We start from the raw sequence: 23108 nt of genomic DNA, 5'->3' as shown, positions 1-23108 counted from the left end.
GAAATAAACAAGATAAAATGAAAAAAAAAAATAAACGTACAACTCATCATAGATTGTATAAGTAGAGGTTAATCATCGAGTGTTATTATTAATAGTGTCAGATAATCATACGACAACATATATAAATGCTTTTGATTTTCAAATACTTTCAAGTGTATTTTCTTATACGAATTCCACTTGAGGAGAGAGATATCTTTACTCTCATTTCACAAATAAATAAATTGGGGGGTTAGTGAAGCTAAGTTACATTTTTTACGTAGTAGGAGGAAAATTTTTCTGACAACCAGAGCTATTATGGACGCAGTGAAGAACCTGGCAGCAGGTCCTCATACGAGGATGTTTAGACAGAACTGGACGAGTGAGTACCTGCCAGAGATGTCGTCCTGTGGGAAAGGCTTCAGTGGGCAAGAGTTTGGAGCAGAGGATTTTTTTGTGTTCAAGGGTTAGGGAATCACGGGATGCAAAACTTGGCAAACCTTGGAGCTAATTTACTCCACCCTCTTCACGAGTAAGAAAACTGAGACCCAGGAAGGTCAACCCGTCCAAGCTGGCATAAGCTATGGAAGTTAGCTATAGGTCACTGATCTCAAAACTACACTGAATGATTTTATGAGAACCTTGGGAATCTTGGGAGAAAAGGGGAAGAAAGAAATAAGTGGAGCATATGGTTGGCATAATGCCTCACATCATCACATTTTTTTCCCCATGGGGAATAGGAATATTCTTTCCCAGAATAAAAGTAATTGGCAAGGGAGATGCTTCTTTTGTGGTCAACAACACTTACTCATCTCTCACTGTGTGCAGGAAATGGGTAGTACAAAGAGGTAGGAGATATGGAGCTCATGCTAAAGTCTCATCCAAGCAATGTGTGATGGGCAGAATAACACCCCCAGAGAGTTCACAATCTAATCCTTGGAAGCTGGGATTATGTCATTTTACACAATGGAAGGGACTCTACAGATGTGACAAAGATTATAGACTTTTAGATGGGCAATTATCCTGTGAGCCCAATCTAAACATCACAGGAGTCCTTACAAGCAGAGAAACTTTCCCAGTTGTGGTCAGAGATAGTGATAGAATAGGGGTCAGAGAAAAACACATGTGATGTGGGAAGGGCTAGACTGATGTGATCCATTGCTGGATCAACCGAGAAAGGTGGGAGGTGTCTAGAAGCTGGGAAAGCCAAGGAAACAGATTTTCTTTAAAAACTTCCAGGGAGGAACACGGTCCTGCCAACACCTTGGCTTTAGCCCAAAGAGGTCAGAGTTTGACTTCTGGCATAGAGAACTGTAAAATAGTGATTTTGTATTGTTTTAGCACTAGGTGTGTGGTAATTTGTTACATCAGCAACTAGATAAAGAAACAACATATACACGCGGAGTAGATACCCACAACCCACATTCCCTAGGACACACCGACCTGGGTTAAACATGAGGTCATATTGATGGTGATCGCCTGCCTTCTTTCATCTTTGTCTTTAGTCAGTTGCAGAACCTCAGATACATCTCAAAAAGCTAGTTCCTCACCTGGCCCTGGGAGTCCTCAGGGCAGTGGGACACTTCGTCAGTTCTCACCAACCCAAATCCCAGCCAGCTCCTGCGCGAGTCTACCAGTTTCCTTCTCCGCCTTGGATTCTCTCTGCTGATGTTACTGAACTCTGGAGGCCTGAGAAGGCCCAGTTAGCTTCCAGATGTGGCTGCAGTGACTCTTCTGCTGACTGTATTTACAGCCTCTCTGAAGATTGCTCTGTTTCCCTGTGGTGCAAGTTTCCAGGTAGGCGTCAGCATCCTGCTGCCCTCTTATGACGCTGGACTGCATTTTCAGAGAAAGTCAGAGAATCTGTCTGCCTCCCTTCTGTGTTTTTTTTTTTTTATTTTTTATTTTTTATTTTTTTTCCCTTCTGTGTTAAATGCCTTTGAAACAATTCCAAAGCAGCTGCTACCCAAGGTTTAATACAGTTTGTTGTTGTTGCTGCTTGGTGAAATAACTCTATGAGTCACAGGCACAGTCTCCTTTCCTTAGACCTCAGTTATAAGTCCTGACCCAACTCTCTTTTTCCTTAAAAATGAATCCTTCCCAGGAGTTTCTCTGTGCCTCGTGTAAATAGATTTCAGAAGCATCCACCGCACCAGATTTCAAGCTGGGATCCCTCATGATTGCAGAATCCTACAAAAAGAGAATGCCCCAAGTAACACAGGAACAGATGGCTGGTGCAGGAGTTCTGAGGAGAGCAGAATCTAGGAAAGTGTCGTCTGGAGTAAACTGCAGAATGAAGAGGTCCCCAGTGGATATTTCAGTGTGAATTCCTACAGTTCAACACTTCACATGAGCAGAGCAGATAATGAGAACTCAAACAAATGCTAATTGATTGAATTTTGAGGCAGAAATAACCACCTGGTAGGAATGGCGGGACTGCAGCATTGCTGAAAATGAGCCAGAGGACCAGGAATTCAAGAAAGAGGTAATAAAAAAAATTATAAGGGAATGAACACTTGGGGAGAAAAAAAAAGAAATAACAGATATCTAGCCACTTTGTTCATAAGTTCTTCTTTTGTTTGAATTGCTCAATAAAATTGGAGGATAAATTCTGGCCTCTTCCTCTGTTGTATTTTTTTTCCCAATCCCTATGTTCTAGAGATTATAACTCCCATCAGTGGTTCCTTCACAATAATGATATATTTTTTAAGATTTTATTTATTTATTTATTTATTTATTTATATTTTTAAAGATTTTATTTATTTATTCATAGAGACAGAGAGAGGCAGAGGGAGAAGCAGGCTCCATGCAGGGAGCCTGACATGGGACTGGATCCAGGGTCTCCAGGATCACGCCCTGGGCTGCAGGCGGCTCTAAACCGCTGCGCCACCGGGGCTGCCCAAGATTCTATTTATTTATTCATGAGAGACACACAGAGAAGCAGAGACATAGGCAGAGGGAGAAGCAGGCTCCATGCAGGGAGCCTGATGTGGGACTCCATCCCGAGACTCCAGGATCACGCCCTGGACTGAAGGTGGCGCTAAACTGCTGAGCCATCCGGGGTGCCCAGTAATGAGATTTTTAAACAAAATTCTGTATACTAGAATAGAGATGTAGCAGTCTAATAGGATGCTGCAGAAATTACAAATGAATAAGCTACAGCCTCTGCCTCAGGAGATTTGGATGCTTGGGGAAGCAGAGTAGAAGATGGCATAATATGAAGTTCAGGTCAGTTCACTTGGCTTTTTTTTTTTTTTTAAGAATTTATTTGTTTATTCATGAGACACACACACAGAGAGGCAGAGACACAAGCAGAGGGAGAAGCAGGCTCCATGCAGGGAGCCCGATGGGACTCCAGGATCACGACCCGAGCTGAAGTCAGACGCTTAACCGCTGAGCCACCCAGGCATCCCTCACTTGGCTTTTATTAATCAATCATGTCAGAAAAGGTAGGAAGAACAACTGGCCGATGAGACCTCATCCCTTTAAAAAAATTAATGTAAAATTCATATAACATAAATCACCCATTAACCATTTTAAATGTACACTTCAGTGACATTTAGTACAGTTCATCCGATCTTAAAAGAGCTCCGAAAGAAGAAAAACTCTAATGGAGAAGCCTCTAGAGAACCAAAGTACCTCAATTTCTAAATACTCCACATTACACTGCACCTAAATTCCTTCTGTTCTAAAAGGTGCTTCTTTCTGTTTGTATGCGATCTATCAGTGCTGAACAAACCAGCCACCTACTTAAGTTATCCGCGGCCCGCATTTCTTTAATAGAATTTGTATGAAGTGTTAGCATCTAATTTGGAATTCTTTCAGCCGTGTGTTCTCTTTTGTGTTTCCCATGATTGTACATTCCATGGGGGCAGGTCAGGTACAACTACTTTCGTTAATGCTATATCCCAGAAGAGAGCCCAGAGTGTGTGTGTGTATTTATGTATTTATGTATTTATTTATTATTTATTTATTTATTTTTTACTTTTTTTTATTTATTTATGATAGTCACACACAGAGAGAGAGAGGCAGAGACACAACACAGGCAGAGGGAGAAGCAGGCTCCATGCACCAGGAGCCCGATGTGGGATTCGATCCCGATTCTCCAGGATCGCGCCCTGGGCCAAAGGCAGGCGCCAAACCGCTGCGCCACCCAGGGATCCCGCCCAGAGTGTATTTAGAAAGCATATGCTAATGAATGATTACCAGCTAATGCTTTTATTTCCATTTATTCCTTAGGGAATCCCCAGCCAAGGCTTGAGGTTGCAATTATCCCAGGAGGGGACTCATCAGGCTAAACCCCGACCAGCTCTTTGGAGCCCTTTGGAGCACCAACGAAGGCCGCTGGGATCAGGTCGGACAGTAGGTGGTGCTGTTGCGCTTTATCAGGCCTTTGCACGTTTCACTTGGACTGACGTCTCCTCTGACCTGACCCCGGAGCCATCTCTAGGGGAGGCACTCAGCGAGTGGATCAGCGACGAGGTTTTACCGTTTCAGCAGCTTTCCTGCTGGCTAGCGTGTGGTGAGTCCCGGAAACCTCAGTGCCCGCAGATTTCCCTTTGCGGGGAGCCCGCCCCGACTCCATCCTTTGCTGGCAGCCACGCCCCAGCAGTGGGAAGGAGGGACCGAGAAGCATTTCCTTGAGACTGGCACACCTTGTCGTACCCAAACCGATGATTTTTTTCCCCCTCTGGCTGGTCCCGTTGCATCCGAAAGCAGAGTGGCCGGAGGAGGGACACTACCGGTAGTGAACTGGGATTTGGGGTAGGAAGGGTGGAGGCCGGATGGCAGTGATGCAGCTGGAGGGGTGGGGGTGGACTCGGACGTTTGGGAAGAAAAGAGGGAGGACGAGAGGGAGAGTGGAACGGTTGTGAGCGGTGGTGCGAATTTTATGCAAACGAACAATAATCACCAGGTGAACGAACCTGTATTTCTTTGGTAAAAACATCTTGTGAGTTTCGACTTTTATGTTTTATGACTGTGCAGTGATAGGCTGTTCCTTGGTGACCGGATTTCTGTTTTCTTAATTTGTCTTCTCTTTTTCTGTGCTTCTTTCCCTTCTCCCTGTCAACCTCATCCCTGTTTTGTCTCTTTCCTTTCCTTTCATTTCTAGGAGTGTGCCCCCTTTCTGCTAGGAACCCCCTCGCCGGCTGAGGTTCTCAGACATTTCAGACCAAGCTGTCTTCCTGCTACTTAGGGAGAACCATCTGTAGTGTGGAAATCACGCACTAAAGCTCCTGTAACGTGCAGCACACACACACTGAAAATGCACCTGGACCCGGTGCCCTTGACCTGACTGACCCTCCTCAGCAGTCCTTACAGCCAGCGAGGGGCTAGCTAGGCCTTTCAGTGAGGCACGGGGAGGTACAGTTGACCCTTGAACAACCGGGGTTTGAGTTGTGTGGGTGCACTTATACCTGGATTTTTTTTCAATACATTACAGTACTGTAAATATATTTTCTCTTCCTTATGATTTTCTTAATAGTGTTTCCTTTTCTCTAGCTTGCTTTATTGTAAGAATACAGCATGTAATACATATAATCTACAAAATAAATGTTGCTTGATTGTTTATGTTATTCGCAAGGGTTCCGGTGAATAGGCTATTAGTAGTTAAGTTTTGGAGGAGTCAAAAGTTGTATGCTTATTTTCTACTGCTCAGGGGATCCATGTCCCTAAACCCTGCATTGTTCAAGAGTAAATTATAAAGACATACTTCAGAGGTATTGTGGGTGTGGTTTCAGACCACTATAATAAAGCGAATATTGTAATGAAGTGAGTCAAATGAAATTTTTGATTCTGGTGCAAACAAAAGTTATGTCTGCACTGTACTGTAGTCCATTAAGTGTGGAATAGCACTATGTCTAAAAAGACAATGTGCATATCTTAATTAAAAATGCTTTATTGCTCTGGTGCTTGGGTGGTACGGGCAAAGTGTTCGACTCTTGTTTTCAGCTCAGGATGTGATCTCAGGGTTGTGATTGAGCCAGGCACCAGGCTCCATGCTCAGCATGGAGTCTGCTTAAAACTATATTTCTCTTGGGGTGCCTGGCTGGCTTAGTGGGTTAAGCATCTGCCTTGAGCTCAGGTCATGATCCTGGGATCCTGGGATGGGTGTCCAGCACTTCATTGGGCTCCACGCCCAGCAGGGAGTCTGTTTAGCTCTTTCCCTCTGCCCCTCCCCACCACTCTTGCTCTCTCTCTCACTGGAGCTCATGCTCTCTCTCAAAGAAATAAATAGAATTAAAAAAAAAACTTTCCCTCCCTCCTCTAAAATAATTAAATAAATATTAAAAAATATTTTATTACTAAAAACATGTTAACTGTCATCTGAGGTTTTAGGGAGTCATAATCAGATTGCAGACCACTGTAACAAATATAACAACAGTAATAATAAAGTTTGAAATATTGTGAGAATAACCAACAGAGACACAAAGTGAACAAATGCTGTTGAAAAAAATATAAGGTTAGGGGCACCTGGATGGCTCAGTCAGTTAAGCATCTGCTTTTGGCTCAGGTCATGATCCCAGAGTCCCTGGATCAAGCTCTGAGTAGGGCTCCCACTCAGCAGGGGAGGGGGTCTGCTTCTCCCCCAGTCTTCCCCCTTGCTGTGCTCTCTCTCTCTCAAATAAATAAAATCTTAAAAAAAAAGAAAAAGGAAAAAAATGCAAGCTTGATACACACCTGCAATTTGTAAGAAACACATGATCTGTGAAGCACAAGAAAGCAAAAGGCAATAGGACAAAACACCTGTTTTGCTTCAGTGAAAATCATACACTCTTTCTTCAGAGCCTTAATCACTATTAGTTTGCTAGGGCTGCTCTAATGAAGTACCACAAACTGAGTGACTTAGGCAACATAACTTCATTCTCTCACAGTTCTGGAAGCTAGAAGTCTGAGTGGCTTAGGCAACATAACTTCATTCTCTCACAGTTCTGGAAGCTAGAAGTCTAAAATCAAGCCCGCCCCCCCCCCTTTTTTTGGCTTGGAGATGGCTGTCTTTATTTATGTTCATATGGTATCCTTTCTGCATACGTGGCTTTCTTCAAATCCCCCCCTTTTATTTTTTATTTTTAAAGATTTATTTATTTATTCTTGAGAGAAATACAGGGGGAGAGGGAGAGAGAGAGAGACAGAGAGAGAGAGAGAGAGAGAGAGAAAGGCATAGACACAGGCAGAGGGAGCAGCAGGCTCCATGCAGGGAGCCCTATGTGGGATTCGATCTCGGATCCTAGGATCATGCCCTGAGCCAAAGGCAGATGCTTAACTGCTGAGGCACCCAGGCATAACAAATTCTCCTCTTTTAAAAGGACACTAGTTATATTGAGTAAAGGTCCACTTTAATGTCCTCCTTTTATCTAAATTGCCTCTGTAAAGACTGTTTCCAAATAAGGTCACATTCTGTGGTACAGCATATGAATTTTGGGGTGGCCCACTTCAACCCATAACAGTTCCTTGTTCTTGAATTACATACACACTCAAAGTTAGTTGAGCACATCTATTTCAGTTGTCTTCTGTAGAAACTGTGTTTTCCACCTTTCCCAACTCCTCACCTCACAACCAGCTTCCACAAGCAGGTGCTCCAAACTCCTACTGGGAGTTTTGTGGTTCTGCAGCTCTGTTTTTAAACTGAGTATGTTAGTTTCCTTTTTTTTTTTTTTTCAAAGAAGAGGAGGAGAGGGCATGTATACTGAGTGGGGGTGACAGGGGTAGGGGCAGAGGGAGGGAGAGAGAGTCTTAAGCAGATTCCATGCCCAGTGCAGACCCTGACATGGGGCTTGATCGCACAACCCTGAGATCATGACAGGAGCCAAAATTAAGATTCAGATCCTTAACTGACTGAGCCACCCAGGAACCCTGTTAGTTTCCTGTTGCTGCTGTAACAAATCACCACACATTAGATGGTTTAAACCAACACAGATTTTTACCTTATAGGTTCTAGAAATCAGAAGTTTAAAATGGGTAGCAGATTCCTTCTGGAGACCTTAGGGGAGAATCCCTTTTTTTGCCTTTTTTCAGGTTATAGAGACTGCTTGCATTCCTTGGCTCACGACTCCTCCATCTTCAAAGCCATATCAAGGTTTTCACACATTCCCTATGCTGGGAATGACACTTGTGCCTTTTCTTCCACATTTATGGTCTTTGTGAGTATGTCAGACTCACCGGAAAATCCAGAATAATCTTCGTGTTGATTAATTCCAACTGCAATCTAATTCCCCTTTGCTACTTTAACACTATTAAAAACTAACATATTCACAGTTCTGGAGATTTGGACAGAGATGTCTTTGAGGGGCCATTTACTACCAGTCACACAGAGCTTTCAAATGACTGGGTTTTCTTTATTGGATTTATCGTTCTCTTTTCACTCTGAGGGATCAATATTTTGCTTTCTATGTGTAGCAAAGAATTTTGTATCCCTTTTATAGAGAAAACCAGTACCCTGCTTATTGATACAACTACAAATGTGTTTCCATTGAGTAGAGACCTGGGTACCTTGATACTTCCTATCTAACACTGTTAAAAATGACTCCCCAACCCTACTTGTACTTTTAGCATTATAGTTTAATTCTTTATATCTAATTAATTTGTATAGGTTATTTTTCTATGAAAATTTCTTTTGGATCCAATGTTATTTTTATTTTTAAAAAATATTTATTAACTTATTTGAGAGAGAGAGAGAGAGAGAGAGAGAGAGAGAGAGAGAGAGAGAGAGAGAGAGAGAAGGGGCAGAGGGAGAGGGAGAGAGGGAATCTCAGGCATATGCCCCACCAAGTGGGGAGCCTGATGCAGGGTTCCATCCCATGACCCTGAGATCATGACATGAGCTGAAATCAAGAGTCAGACCCTTATCTGCCTGAGCCACCCAGGTACCCCCCAAGCTATTTTTATAGATAATTTGGCTATTTATTTATTAAACAAGCATATGAATTTTGATATGTGCCAGACACTGGTCTAGGTAGAAGGGATATAGCAATGAAGAAAGTAGCCAAGGTCCTTAAATCCTTGTTCGCATGAAGTTGTCTCTCTCCCTTCATTCTTGTCCTTCCTAACCAGCCTAGATTTAGCCAGTTTCAATTCCCCACCATACCTCTGACTTCAGATGTGGCTACGCCCTCTGCCTACTTCTGGGCTGGGCTAATGGAGATGCTAAGAAGCTAACCATGCCCTCAAGGAAATTACCATCTGGTTGGGAAGACACAGATAATAAGAGGAAAACCAATTAAACACTGAGTAAGCATGTTGAGTATTCAACGCTCTGTATTAGCATGTCATCTCTTGGACACAGTTTCTAACTGGAGAGAATGAAAGTAGAAGGAAATGAGTGCACACACAGACACAAAGCAGCTACTTGCACAGGAATTAGTGTGGAATGGAAAGAATCCTGTCCTGAGTGCTGGGACCTGAAATCTATTTTTAAACTCTGGCACTCTTTTCATGAGCAAAGAGCAAGGGACTTACCTCAGTGTCCTTCAATCTTTTATTAAAATCTTGGGCAGGTATGAGGTAGATTTCCAGGGGCTAGTCCAGACGCATAAACAACCCAAAGACCTGGCAGGCAGAAGAAACTATGAAAGTACACATACATAATGATTTCTAAAAACTAGGATCTTTTTCCTTATCCTCATCCCTACAAAACTTAACTGAATAAAAAGGGATTAGACCTCTAGTTAGCTTTATGAATGGTGGCAAATGATAGTGAAAGAGCACCAGGTGGAGATTCAAGACTCACACTAGTAGTCTTAGCTTAAGGGCTAATTAACTGTTGGAAGATACCCTTCAATTGTGTGCCTGAGTTTCCTCATTGGTAAGTTAAGGAGGTGAGGTTTTTTTGTTGCTTTTGGAGGGCTCTCTGGTTGTTTAGGATTCTATGGCGTTTGTGGAGAAGGTGTTGCACTTCATAGCATGCTTGTCAGATAGAATAAGAGATGGAAGGCAGGGTTGCTGTTTTTATTATTTCTTTAGCAGGGAGGTGTGGCTATAGCAGCCCAGAAGGTACAGCTATGGTTACCTCATTTATAGCACAGGAATCAAATGGCTTTTTGATATTGAAAGTTGAACCTGTTGTATTTGCATCCTTTCTTGAAGCCTAAGCATCTCCCATATCACCGGGTGACTTTGATTTCATTCCCTGTTGTTCTTGTCCTCACCCACATTCCATTCTTAGGATGGTCTAATCAGGAATTCAGGATCAGGAGCTTTCACTTCTGATTAGATCTTCTGACCCTGGGTAAGTCATTTTATCACTCAGAACTTAGTTTCCACATGTGAAGTTGTTAAGACAGTCGTGGAGTATTCTGAAGTGGCTTTCTATTATAAAAATGAAAATAACTTTGAGGAATATTCCGATTCTGTAGGGTTGGGAAAAAAGAAATACAAATAAACCACATGTGATTTTATGATTATCTATAAAGTACCACCCCCTCACCACCACCACATTTATCTTCCCAAGGTTGCTCTTCTTGGGCTGATATTAAAATTGATTATTTTTAATTCACTGAGTTAGCATTGACTGGGGAATGGACGCAAGCTGACGTAAAAATGGAAGTACAAGCTTATGTTAACTACAAATCAACAGCCAATAAAGATTTGATAGTATCAGCAAGGCCACAGGTTGTGAATTTATAGATATTCAGATAGCATGTGAGGTAAGTCACTCACGAAAAGAAGTTCTTTGAACCCTGGGATAGAATTCTCTGTGCTAGATAGAAATTCTTATATTTTTACACAGGAGATGTAGGATTAAACAGTGATATTGGGGGCTGCTCCTTTGTGGCTTTTATTTAAACCTCAATCAAACATATTTTGGGTGCCCAGAGAGCACTGTTCTCCATAGGTTAGACATGAAGAAGCATTTATATTGATAGCAATCTAGAGAGATGTGTTTATTTGGATATCTTCTCTAGTACCACAAATTTGTGACAACCTGAGAAATTAGATTAACTCAGGCTCCTGAAAGAAAATAAACTGGAGGACACCTGGGTGGTTCAGAGGTTAAGCATCCACCTTCGGCTCAGGGTATGAATCACGGGTCTGGCGATGGAGTCCTGCATTGGGCTCCCCTCGGGAAGCCTACTTCTCCCTCTGCCTATGTGTCTGCCTTTCTCTGTGTGTCTCTCATGAATAAATAAATAAAATCTTAGAAAAAAAGAAAAGAAACTGAGTTCTGACACTAAGAGGTGGAAAACGTGCTGCTCTATGGTCTGTGCATTTATCCAAACATGAGAAGGACCAGCAGTGGCCTTTTATTATGCTATGGTATTAGATATATGTAGCATGTCTGGCCAACCTGTAAGAGGCATTCACTGTCCAACCTGTTCTAGAATGGATTTTCTCAGAGACAGAACATTCTGTGGTATTGCCAAGTCATACACAAAATTTGGCTTAACCTTTAGAGGCCATGGAAATGTAAATGTTAGCAGTGACAACAAATGAGACTTGTACACTGAAAACTACAAAATATCATTAAAAATTAAAGATCTAAATAAATGGAAAGACAGTCTGTATTCTTAGGTAGGAAGACTTAATATTGTTAAGATGGCAGTATTCCCAGAGTTGATCCACATAGTTAATGTAATCTCTACCAAAATTCCAGATGGCCTTCTTTACAGGAATGGTCAGGCTGATTCTAAAATTCATGGTGGAACATAAGGGTCTTAAAATATCCAAAACAAACATTAGAAAGAGAACCCTCTCTTCCACAGAGTTACAAAATCTGGATTACACTTCAATGTCAGAAAGCCAATTCAGAAGCACTATTATACAGCTACTGGTGGCTCTAGAAAAAAGCATTAAGGCCTCACGAGACTTCATGACTGCACAATTTAGATCCAATCAGGCAGAAATTAAAAATCAATTGAATGAGATGCAATCCAAACTAGAAGTCCTAACGACGAGGGTTAACGAGGTGGAAGAACGAGTGAGTGACATAGAAGACAAGTTAATGGCAAAGAGGGAAACTGAGGAAAAAAAGAGATAAACAAAGAACCATGAAGACAGATTAAGGGAAATAAATGACACTCTAAGGAAGAAAAACCTACGTTTAATTGGGGTTCCCGAGGGCGCCGAAAGGGACAGAGGTCCAGAATATGTATTTGAACAAATCCTAGCTGAAAACTTTCCCAATCTGGGAAGGGAAACAGGCATTCAGATCCAGGAAATAGAGAGATCCCCCCCTAAAATCAATAAAAACCGTTCAACACCTCGACATCTAATAGTGAAGTTTGCAAATTCCAAAGATAAAGAGAAGATCCTTAAAGCAGCAAGAGACAAGAAGTCCCTGACTTTCATGGGGAGGAATATTAGGGTAACAGCAGACCTCTCCACAGAGACGTGGCAGGCCAGAAAGGGCTGGCAGGATATATTCAGGGTCCTAAATGAGAAGAACATGCAACCAAGAATACTTTATCCAGCAAGGCTCTCATTCAAAATGGAAGGAGAGATAAAGAGCTTCCAAGACAGGCAGGAACTGAAAGAATATGTGACCTCCAAACCAGCTCTGCAAAAAATTTTAAGGGGGACTCTTAAAACTCCCCTTTAAGAAGAAGTTCAGTGGAACAATCCACAAAAACAAGGACTAAATAGATATCATGATGACACTAAACTCATATCTGTCAATAGTAACTCTGAACGTGAATGGGCTTAATGACCCCATCAAAAGGCGCAGGGTTTCAGACTGGATAAAAAAGCAGGACCCATCTATTTGCTGTCTACAAGAGACTCATTTTAGACAGAAGGACACCTACAACCTGAAAATAAAAGGTTGGAGAACCATTTACCATTCAAATGGTTCTCAAAATATACCCTAAAAACTATAGAACACTTCTGAAAGAAATTGAGGAAGACACAAAGAGATGGAAAAATATCCCATGCTCATGGATTGGCAGAATTAATATTGTGAAAATGTCAATGTTACCCAGGGCAATTTACACGTATAATGCAATCCCTATCAAAATACCATGGACTTTCTTCAGAGACTTAGAACAAATTATTTTAAGATTTGTGTGGAATCAGAAAAGACCCCGAACAGCCAGGGGAATTTTAAAAAAGCAAACCATATCTGGGGGCATCACAATGCCAGATTTCAGGTTGTACTACAAAGCTGTGTTCATCAAGACAGTGTGGTACTGGCACAAAAACAGACATATAGATCAATGGAACAGAATAGAGAACCCAGAAGTGGACCCTGAACTTTATGGTCAACTAATATACAGTAAAGGAGGAAAGACGATCCACTGGAAGAAAGTCTCTTCAATAAATGGTGCTGGGAAAATTGGACATCCACATGCAGAAGAATGAAACTGGACCACTCTCTTGCACCATACACAAAGATAAACTCAAAATGGATGAAAGATCTAAATGTGAGACAAGATTCCATCAAAATCCTAGAGAAGAACTCAGGCAACACCCTTTTTGAACTTGGCCACAGTAACCGGAGAAGGACAAACAGTGTATGTTCTCATTCATTTGGGGAATATGAATAATAGCGAAAGGGAATATAAGGGAAGGGAGAAGAAATGTGTGAGAAATATCAGAAAGGGAGACAGAACATAAAGACTTCTAACTCTGGGAAATGAACTAGGGGTGGTGGAGGGGGAGGAGGGCGGGGGGTGGGGGTGAGTGGGTGACGGACACTGAGGGGGATGCTTGACGGGATGAGCACTGGGTGTTATTCTGTATGTTGGTAAATTGAACACCAATAAAAATTAATTTATATAAAAAAAGAGAACAATATTGGAGGATTCGAATTTAATGATTTTAAAACTCATTGCAAAGTTAAGTACTTTAGACTGTGTACTACTAGCATAGGATAGACATATAGACCAATGGAGCAGAGTTGAGAGTCTTGAAATAAACTCATACCTATGGCCATTTGATTTTCTACATAGTGCTAAAACAATTAATTGTATGGACACACTGTATATTCATGTACAACACTGAAACACTGAAATTGCCTTGAAACAACTGGATATCCATTTGCAAAGAATGAAATTGAATGTTTACTTCATAACATGCAGAAATTAAACCAAAATAAGTCAAAGACCTAAATATAAGAACTAAAACCATCATTCAGCCACAAAAAAGAATAAAGTACTGATTTATGCTACAACATGGATGTGATGGTTAGGAGGTGAACTTAAGATGGTGGACAAATATGGGGACCTGGGGCTTTCCTCATCCCTCAACACAGTGTACTGAGGTCAGATCACACCCAAGAAATAGATCTGAGGTTTGGAAGAAGGATTTTCACAGTTGGAGGCAGGTGTAAGGTGCATGGACATGAATTGGGGGAGAGAAGAGCTACTGTGTTGGGGAGAAGCAGGAACACTTTCTGCAGGGAGAGAAAACGCTTAGGGAGAGAAATGGCTGAGAGAGAGAAAATTGAGAGATGTGGGGTCAGGTTTTCACAAGAATAAAATCTCTTGGATGGCAGACTGTGTTGGTTAATTTGATGTGTCAATTTGACTGGGCTGAGGAATGCTCACATAGCTGGGAGACATTCTTTCTGGTTGTCTCTGTGAGGATGTTTCTGGAAAAGATTGGCATATGATTCAGTGGACTTTGTAAAGATCTGCTCTCACCAGTGTGGGTGATCATCATCCATCCTGTTGAGGGCCTGAATAGTGCAAAGAGGAGGAGGAAGGGTGACTTTCTCTCTCTTGAGGTAGGACATCTTGCCATTCAACATTGGAGCTCCTGGTGGTCTGGTCTTCAAGCTCTAGGACTTCTACCAGTGGTCCCCAGTTCTCAGGGCTTCAGCTCACACTGAATTGTACCACCAGCTTTCCTGACTTTTCAGCTTGCGGATTGCAGACTGTGGGACTTCTTGGCTTCCATAACCTCATAAGCCAATTCCTATAATAAGTCTCCTCATATATCTGCATATTCATGTATATCTACATCTATATATCTTATTGATTTTTTTCTCTAGAGAACCCTAAGTATTACAATGAGTGACCTTAAAAATATGCTAAGTGAAAGAAACCAGAGAGAAAGCTACAAATCGTATGATTCTATTCATATGAAATGTTCAAAAAGGCACATCCACAGAGACAGCAAAAATGTTAGTGATCGGCAAGGGCTGGGGAGAGTGGGTATTGGGTAGTGACTGCTACTGGTATAAATTTCTTTTGGGGGATGATGAAAATATTCTAATACTAGCAATGATGGTTGTACAACTTTGTGGATATAAAAACCACTAAAAAACTTTAAAAAGAGTGAATTCTATGGTATATGAATTATATCTTGGTAAAAGGAAGGCAATATTGAAGGTAATTCTAGTTTTTCAAAAAAAAAAAGAAAAAAAGAAAAAGATTTTCAAGAATTTGCTACGAAGATGGTATAACTGAAGAAAACGGATTCCAAACCCACACAACCTGGAAATTTCAAATCTCTACTACTAGCTATGTGATCTGGAGCAAGTTATTTAACTTCTCTGTGGCCCCGTTTCTTTATGTGTATGTAAAGTGCTTAGAACAGTTTCTAACACATGGGGAGCACTATATGGATGTTTGTTATTGTAATTGTATGCCATAAAATGTGCTAGGCTGTAGTGGGAGGCAAAAACCAGCATCAAGGAAGCTGTGCTACCTGTAAATGACTGTTAAGGAGGAGCAGAGCAGGGCAGAGTCCAAAGCAGATTGTTTCACTTGGTTTATTGGCTGAACTCTGTTCCATGTTGACTCATGGAAGGAAACTGAGTTTAATGGGAGAGGAGGGAGAGAGAATGTGGGTCCAGGATACAATACCTATATCTAACCTTTCCTGGGTCCTGAAAAAGATCCAAACCTATGTTAGGAGAGAGGGAACCAGAGCAAGGGATGGTGGAAAGTACCAAATAAACTTTCATTGTTCAATTTAAATATATATTAGGCAAAAATCTTGAGGGTTTTCCTCTGGATTTGGACAATAAACTTATGATCTTTGTTCTCTTCCTATCTCTACTGGGATCTTGTTGCCTCTTTCATTTCAAAATAAAATCAAACAAATCTTTAAAGATTTTATTGATTGATTGATTGATTGATTGAGTGTAAGGGGAAGGGCAGAGAGAGAATCTCAAGTGGAGCACAACATGGGGTTCCATCTCATGACCTCGAGATCATGACCTGAGCTGAATCACAAGTCAGATGCTTAACTGACTGAACCACCCAGGCACCTCCAAAGAAAGCTTAAAGTTCATTTCCCTGCCACATTTTTATTCCCAGGACAAATCAAGAAACCAGGACCGTGACTGGTATTTCTAGCAATATTCATTCACATCCCTTTGTTTTATTTTAGTTTTTATTTTTTAAAAGATTTTATTTATTTATTCATGAGGGACAGAGAGAGAGGGAGAGACATAGGCAGAGGGAGAAGCAGGCTCCCCGCCAGGAATCCAATGCAAGACTCTATCTCAGGACCCAGGATCACGCCCTGAGCCAAAGGTAGACAGACGCTCAACTGCTGAGCCACCCAGGTGTCTCAACACATGCCTTTGTTTTAAACTGCTTTCTGCATCTTTGCAGGGTGCATTTACTATTCCTAACTTTTCTGTAGATCTGATTCTTTCTGTCAACATATTGCAAAGAAGGACTAGGTCACATAGTCATTTTGAGGGGATGATAGAAGGTATTACATTTTTTTAAAAGGATAAAGAAAAACTCTGAATTCTCTTTTCCTATGTGAATGTATATTGACAGTACTTATGTACTAAGCATGAATAACTGGATACCCCTTGTGAATAATAATCAATCATACATTTTCTCAGATTGGGGAGTACAGTAAGAATAATGGGGAGAAGAAGCTGAGACTATTGGTCTCCTTACTGCCTCTATCAAGATTGGTTCAGGAACTGGGTAAAAATGTAGCCAGCAGATAGGTGGTATCAACAGAACCAGCCAGAAGGATTTGAGAAATTTAGGGACAGAAGGTGAATTAACTAACTAATTAACTAATAATATATCACTATCTGACATTCTGTTTTATACCTTAGTTTACAGCATTATGCTCTTTGATCAGTCTTATTTAAATATCCCTTCCTCAACATGTTTGTCAGATTCAGAGACCTCCTAACAGGTATGATACTTAGACTGTCAAATCATCTCTAGTTGATATGAAGAGTTTTAAAACCCACACTAACTTTATGATTACTTTAACTTCCTCTTTACACACAAGACTAAAATATAGTTAGATCTACAAATATTATAAATATTTTGACAATGGGTGTTTTGTTTTCTTATTTGGGGTTATTTACATTTACTGATTGGTACAGCTATTTGACAACCTCCCAATCTCCCTGGAGATTGGCACAGGATGGAGGGAGGTCGGGAGAGATTATCATATATTGATCATCTGTCATGGGCCTGGCACTATAGTAGGTATCTTACATCAGTTATCCCACAGAGCTTTCAACTGCCTCGACAGGCAGATATTGTCTCTACCTACACGTGGAAAAACAGAGGCTCAGAAAAGTTAGAATAAGTTATCCACAGGCATGATGGATGGTGGACCTGAGATTCAAACGGAAGTCTGCCTCCAAATCTCCTTCTCTTACCACTAGCCCATAGGAAATTATAGGCAGGGTAGGGATAGGGATGAAAATTGAGAGTTCCTTGGGCTGCTATGATATGGGTAGGAAGATACAGATATGAAGGAGCCTTTAGAATTTGAGTGGTAAGGTGGGATGGCTGGTTGAGGGGCTTGCTCATTGCCCTGACCCTCTTCCAGTGAGATTCATTTTCTGCTGTGCTCTGTGGTTCTTCTCTGCTCTCAGGAGAGAAAGAAGTGTCCTGCTCCCTAAACTAGGACAGGAAGGCATGACAAGGTTAGGTGTTCTGCCTCTGGATGCTTGCTAAATCACCTATTAAACCCAAACTAGAACTTCAAAACTTCTCTTTAACAGCAGGGAGCTGGTGCTGTTATCATAGTACCAGCTCCCTGCTGATCCACTTCTTCCAATTTCCAGACTGCTCAGCTCTGAAGCACAGGGACCCACTTCTAACAAAGGGATGGGCTGCTTATTCCTTGTTGTGCAGAATGACATTCCCAGAGGCATCTTTTTTGTCTTGCCAGGTGTTTGTTGTTGTTTACCTAGGATTACCTTCTGTGTATAGAATCTTTACAGGGACACACCCTGTAAGACACAGTACTGAGGTAAAGGCAATTGAGCTGATTTCCTGATTGTGAAATCTCCTGCCCATTTGTCTCTCAAATGGGCCTGCCTGGATCTGGGACTCATTTATCAGAGTATGAGAAAATATGTGTGTTTATGTGTGTGTGTGTGTGTGTGTGTTCTTGCAATCTTTCGCAGAATATCTTCCTTCTGTCATTTTCAGTATGGCTTTCCTCTCTGCCAGAGGGCAATGTGCTAGAATAGGCTGGAGGAGTGGCAGGACAACATAGAGTTCCTCATTTATGGGGGAAACTGCCAATATTTTTGAAGTACCAGAATCTCCCCACCACCCCTGAATGAAAAGCCTGGCAGAATGAGTAGCAAAGTGGGGGACTGGTCCTTGGAAATACAATGTGACTGAACAATAGCAGCGAGTTGTTTGAGAGAAGCCCCAAGCAGGTGTCTTCTGGTGTTTCCATAAGGTATGAAAGGAGACACAGATGCATCAGGAACAATTCTGTGTTTAGAGGAGGGTAGTAGTTGTGTGTCTTTGGCTTTTTCCTTATTGAGAATACCTTTTCTGGGCTGGGAAAACTGTTGTTGATTAGTGATCTTGGGAAGAGAAAACAATCAGTGGGAGGATAATTTGAGATATATGTTATTTCTGAGCTTTTTAGGTTTGAACATGGTAGATGGAGAATTATGTTATCAAGAACATGAAAAATAGAATGGTAATTATAATAATATAAAATGTCTTGAATTTGTATAACATCTCAAAGGAAATAAAATTAATCTCTGTGATCATATTCAAAATCTGATGGGCTATGTAGTGTTACTGCAATTCTTATCTAGATGTTAGGGGGCCTGTCTTGCAATCACAATGCTCCTCTATAAAGCAAACTTTTCAGGAGGTGCTAGGATAGAAAGTAAGATTCTTCAATTCATCTTTCTTATGTAGCATGTGTTTTAGGAATTCCTGTAGATACGTAAAAATAAGAAACAAGAAAAGCTGATAACAGTCTCATTGTTGAAAGACACTTGTTTAAACAAGGTCAGGATTCCCAGGCACCACAGGAGACTCTCTTCCAACCATTTCAAAGTGCTTTTGAAGCTCTGGGTTTCTAGGAAGGTGGGGGAGGATGAAGATCAGAACAACCACAATTCTTCAATATCTGAGAAGAACAGGAGGACAAGGGATTCCCTGTGGGTAACCTCCTCTTCTCTCTGCCTCATCCACACCAGGAGCTATCACCCTGCACAAGGCAAGTTATCTACATTAGTCAGGTTTTCTGGATTGAAAGATGGTCATCTCTTCAGTGTGCCTTTCCCTTTACTCTTTGTCCTCTGACAAGTGTGCTTCAGGAGAAAGGTGGAGCCTTGGGTGTTGCATAGTGATCCTACTTCTTTAGCCTGTGCCCTATCTCTTGGGAATTCTATCCCTTTCCTGACCCTCATGCTCACAGTGAAAGATTGCTGGTCCTGGAAACTAGACCCTTTCCCTCAAAAAGCAGAAGGTAGAAATAGGATTGAGATCAGACCCAGGAAAATGACCAAACAAAGAAAATGATCCAAGATTCCACGATCTGGTGAGTACTGGGAAAAGTTTCTGATTTTACCTTTATTTTTTTAATACAGTTTGAAGACAGACATGCAGACATTGTGCTCCTATAAGATCCTGGAGAACACACGTACAGGCAGATTCTGTCCTTCCCAAGTTGTGTTGTATTTATTGGTGAAGTTTGGTTTCAGCATTATGCTTTCTATGGTTCTTTTGGATTCTGACATAATTCCTTCTTGACACTATTGGTCTTGTCCATTTGAGTGACAAGTACAGATGTGTAGTAGTTTAAGGAATACTGGGTTTGTAATTAAGAGACAGGGGTACGAAACCTTGCTGTTATTTACTTGCTTTTTATGTTTTTAATTTTTTTAACCCTGGCTTATTCAGAACTTAATCTTTCTGAGCCTGTTTCCTCTTTTGTGTGAAGGTGCCTAGCACAATACCTGGCACATTGTAGTTGCTCAACATATGTTTATTAGAGCTGAAAATAGGAAGGACAAATTGCTTTTCAGAATGTTGAAGATTAAGTAATTGTGGAATCCTGTAGATAGATCTGAACAGTTTTCTATCTCATTTCCAATTTCACATGTTTTTTCCATTAAATGGTTTTTGGTTTTTGTTTTGTTTGTTGATTTTGCTAAACAGCTCAAGGATAAAGATGAAAGGGAGGGGAGGAGAAGTTAAGGTGAGCTAGAAGGCAGACTGCCTCAGTCTGGGGGCTGTTACCTCCATATATTTTACCCTCCGCACCTGAAGTCTTTGAGTCCTTTGCCCCATAGCCCATAGTTATTAATAACTCCCTTACCTGATATGGCATCTATCTGGGCAGATGGGTCATTTGTCTTCATAAAAAGAACATGCTGGCAGACCTACTTGTGTTGATACACAGGCGGTAAGGTTGAGGGTGAGGCTGGTGTAATATTTAGTCATATCTTATGGGAATGGGACCAGGTGTTAGAGGTCAATGAAGGAATTTCTCACAATGTATTGTATGGAATACAGGAGAGGGGATCTCATTTTTAATGTTCTATTTGTAGATGTATTTTGGTATGAAGAATTTCTTCTGGACACTCCTGGGTAACTTGCTGCTCTATGAGACTATATTGTGCTCACTTTATAGAAGTGTTGCTAGTGAGGGTTGTGTTATTCTTGCAATGAAGGTATTTTTGTGTGTAATGAAACAGATACAAAGATGTGGCATGGCATTATGCTTGCATTGTGCTTATGTGTGAGAGTTTGGTGAGTTTATGTTCATAGTTAGCTTAATTTTAGTTAGAATCATTCACCTGTTTGGTCTCCAGACTACAATCTTGCAAATATTTGGGCTGGACTTTACCCCTGCTCCCATTTCACTCTCATTCCTTCTTTGTTGTGTTATTTCCTCCTCTAGATTCTTAGTTCAAGAGGGAAGCTAAACTTTTCAGTATGCCAACAGAAAGAAAAGATTGAGAAGAGAGAAAATAAGGAATGATAACCACAAATGAGGCAATGATATTGTTTTAATTAGAGCCCTGCCTGAGGAGATTTGGCACTGTTAGATGTAGGTATGTGTAAACTATAGGTGAACTGTGTACATATTTTCCAACCAGTTGGATAGAATTATCAGAATAAACAATTTCCTAACTTTACTGGATTCTTGATTCCAGTGGTTTGAATCTAGTAATATATGGCATCAAGGAGAGAAGTGTGGGGTACTGTTTTATATATGTAAGGACTTTACAGTCTAGGTAAGAGAAGAAGCAGTGACCAATATACATTTTTTTCTTTTTGAAGATTTTATTTTTTAGGTAATCTCTACACCCAACACGGGGCCCAAACTCACAACTTTGAGATCAAGAGTCGCATGCTTTACTTACTGAGGCAGCCAGGCACCCCTACATTTTTGTCTTAACACAGTGAGAAAACTGTCTAGATATAATTAAGAGGGATAGAGTATTGGTCATATTGTAAAGAAGTGTTGGTCAAGAACATTGATAGGAAGAGTCATTTTAGAAGGTTTTGGCATCAAGGCATGTCTTTTCTCAGGATGACACAGTGAGCAGGCGAGGTCACGTGGTAATTGAATATTAACTGCAGAGAGAAATGTGATGTTGAGAGGAATATCGTTGCTATGAGTGAATCTGAACATCTGACAAATGTGCTTTGGTGGGCTCTAAAGGTAGTAAGGTTTCCTGTGTAGGTTTCCATGCCTATGTGGGTGGGTATGCCTGGTGTGTTTACCTTAAAAATTCTAGACTCATTTGGTATATTCCATATGACTCTAGTCAAACTGTAATAGTTGGAAAGAGCTTATTGTACAAATGCCTGGAAAGTGATCTACTGAGTGGTCCTCACCACAGCCCTATACATTTGTTTCCTTGCTCCAGCATCCAATTACATTGGGCTTCTAGTTGTTAATAAACCTAGATTCTTTAAAGTATCCATGCACAAATGAACCTTGTTCAGGAAATGTAATAGAAGGTCATACTGTATCTAAATGATCACATTGTGCTCTAATAAGTATGATGTGTAAGTGGAAGGGAATAAGCATGGATTTGAGTCTTTGGCCATGTGCTTATAGTTGCATTTGGCTCACAATGAGCAGTTCCAAGTGAGGATATATGTGCACACAGGCCTTTAAATTTCTTCCTTCAGAATGTATTAGTGGGTGTGTAGTTTGGTTTCTGGGCAGAGCTTCCAAGTTGGAGCTGGCTGCTGACTGACTTTTTCTTCCACTTGTACTGTGGTTAAGAGAGATTATGCTCACTGAACACACCCCAGAGAGCCAAACTCGTTCAACTGGCTGCTCCCTGAATGAACACAATTACATCTGATAATGCACTGAAAAGGAAGTAAGAGGAAAGGAAAACGAGAATGAGAATGGCAGTGAGAAATTTTCAAACAGCTTTTGAATTCTCCTGACTATGCTGATGTTTTATTATTTAAGATCTTCTCCTTTTCCATCCTCTCAAGGCTTTCTGATTCTTGCCCTAGCACCAGTGCTTTTCCTTCTATGTGGTCTTATGGAATTGTGGAAACTTTTTCAATTACCTTTTGCCTTGCCTTTTTTTGGCTTATAAACTAGATGGACTTTGTTATAATTTATTGACTTCATAGATCCCTTGTTATGTACAAACCCACAAATAAGAAGGCGCCTGTCCTCTCCCCAGTTTTCCTCTTGGCTACTCCATTTGTATACATGAGCTTCTGTCAACCAACCACCTGTCTTTCTCCTGAGTTATAAGAAAATTGTCTAATTTTTATCTCTCCATACATAGAGCTCCAGGAATAATTAAAAGGGGATGAAGCTGGAACCGGAAGGTTTCTCTATATGTGTTTCAGGAACTAAGAGACTCTGCCTCATTAAGTCACATTATGGTTATTAGTATCAACAACAGAGCATAACATATGATAAAAGACCACATAATGTGGTAGATAGCACATATGTATAATATCATACAAGCTGTAATTCTGATTTGTAAAATTTTAGCATGTTATCAAATTACT

At 40.9% G+C, this 23108-nt stretch overlaps 1 protein-coding gene across 3 annotated transcripts in view; it reads left to right on the top strand.

Annotated features, from left to right (window-relative positions):
• Nucleotides 1–4417: 4417 nt before the first annotated feature.
• The window catches only part of STYK1 (serine/threonine/tyrosine kinase 1), a 34163-nt gene continuing 15472 nt past the window's right edge, over nt 4418–23108 (top strand). The window contains exon 1 of one of the 3 annotated variants that reach the window (XM_055336833.1): nt 4418–4498. Coding sequence is in view for 1 of the 3 variants with exons in the window: in XM_055336830.1 (XP_055192805.1) it covers nt 4650–4720 (71 nt within the window). In the remaining 2 variants the exon portion in view is untranslated. Of the gene's footprint in view, nt 4499–4554; nt 4721–19335; nt 19648–23108 lie in introns of those variants that run through there. The other 2 variants (XM_055336830.1, XM_055336831.1) reach the window with 2 other exon arrangements.

Source organism: Nyctereutes procyonoides, unplaced genomic scaffold (genome assembly GCF_905146905.1).
Source record: "Nyctereutes procyonoides isolate TBG_1078 unplaced genomic scaffold, NYPRO_anot_genome, whole genome shotgun sequence".
Classification (NCBI taxonomy): Eukaryota; Metazoa; Chordata; class Mammalia; order Carnivora; family Canidae; genus Nyctereutes; species Nyctereutes procyonoides.
Note: the sequence above shows the minus strand (reverse complement) of the source record. Positions and strands in the feature narration are given on the sequence as shown.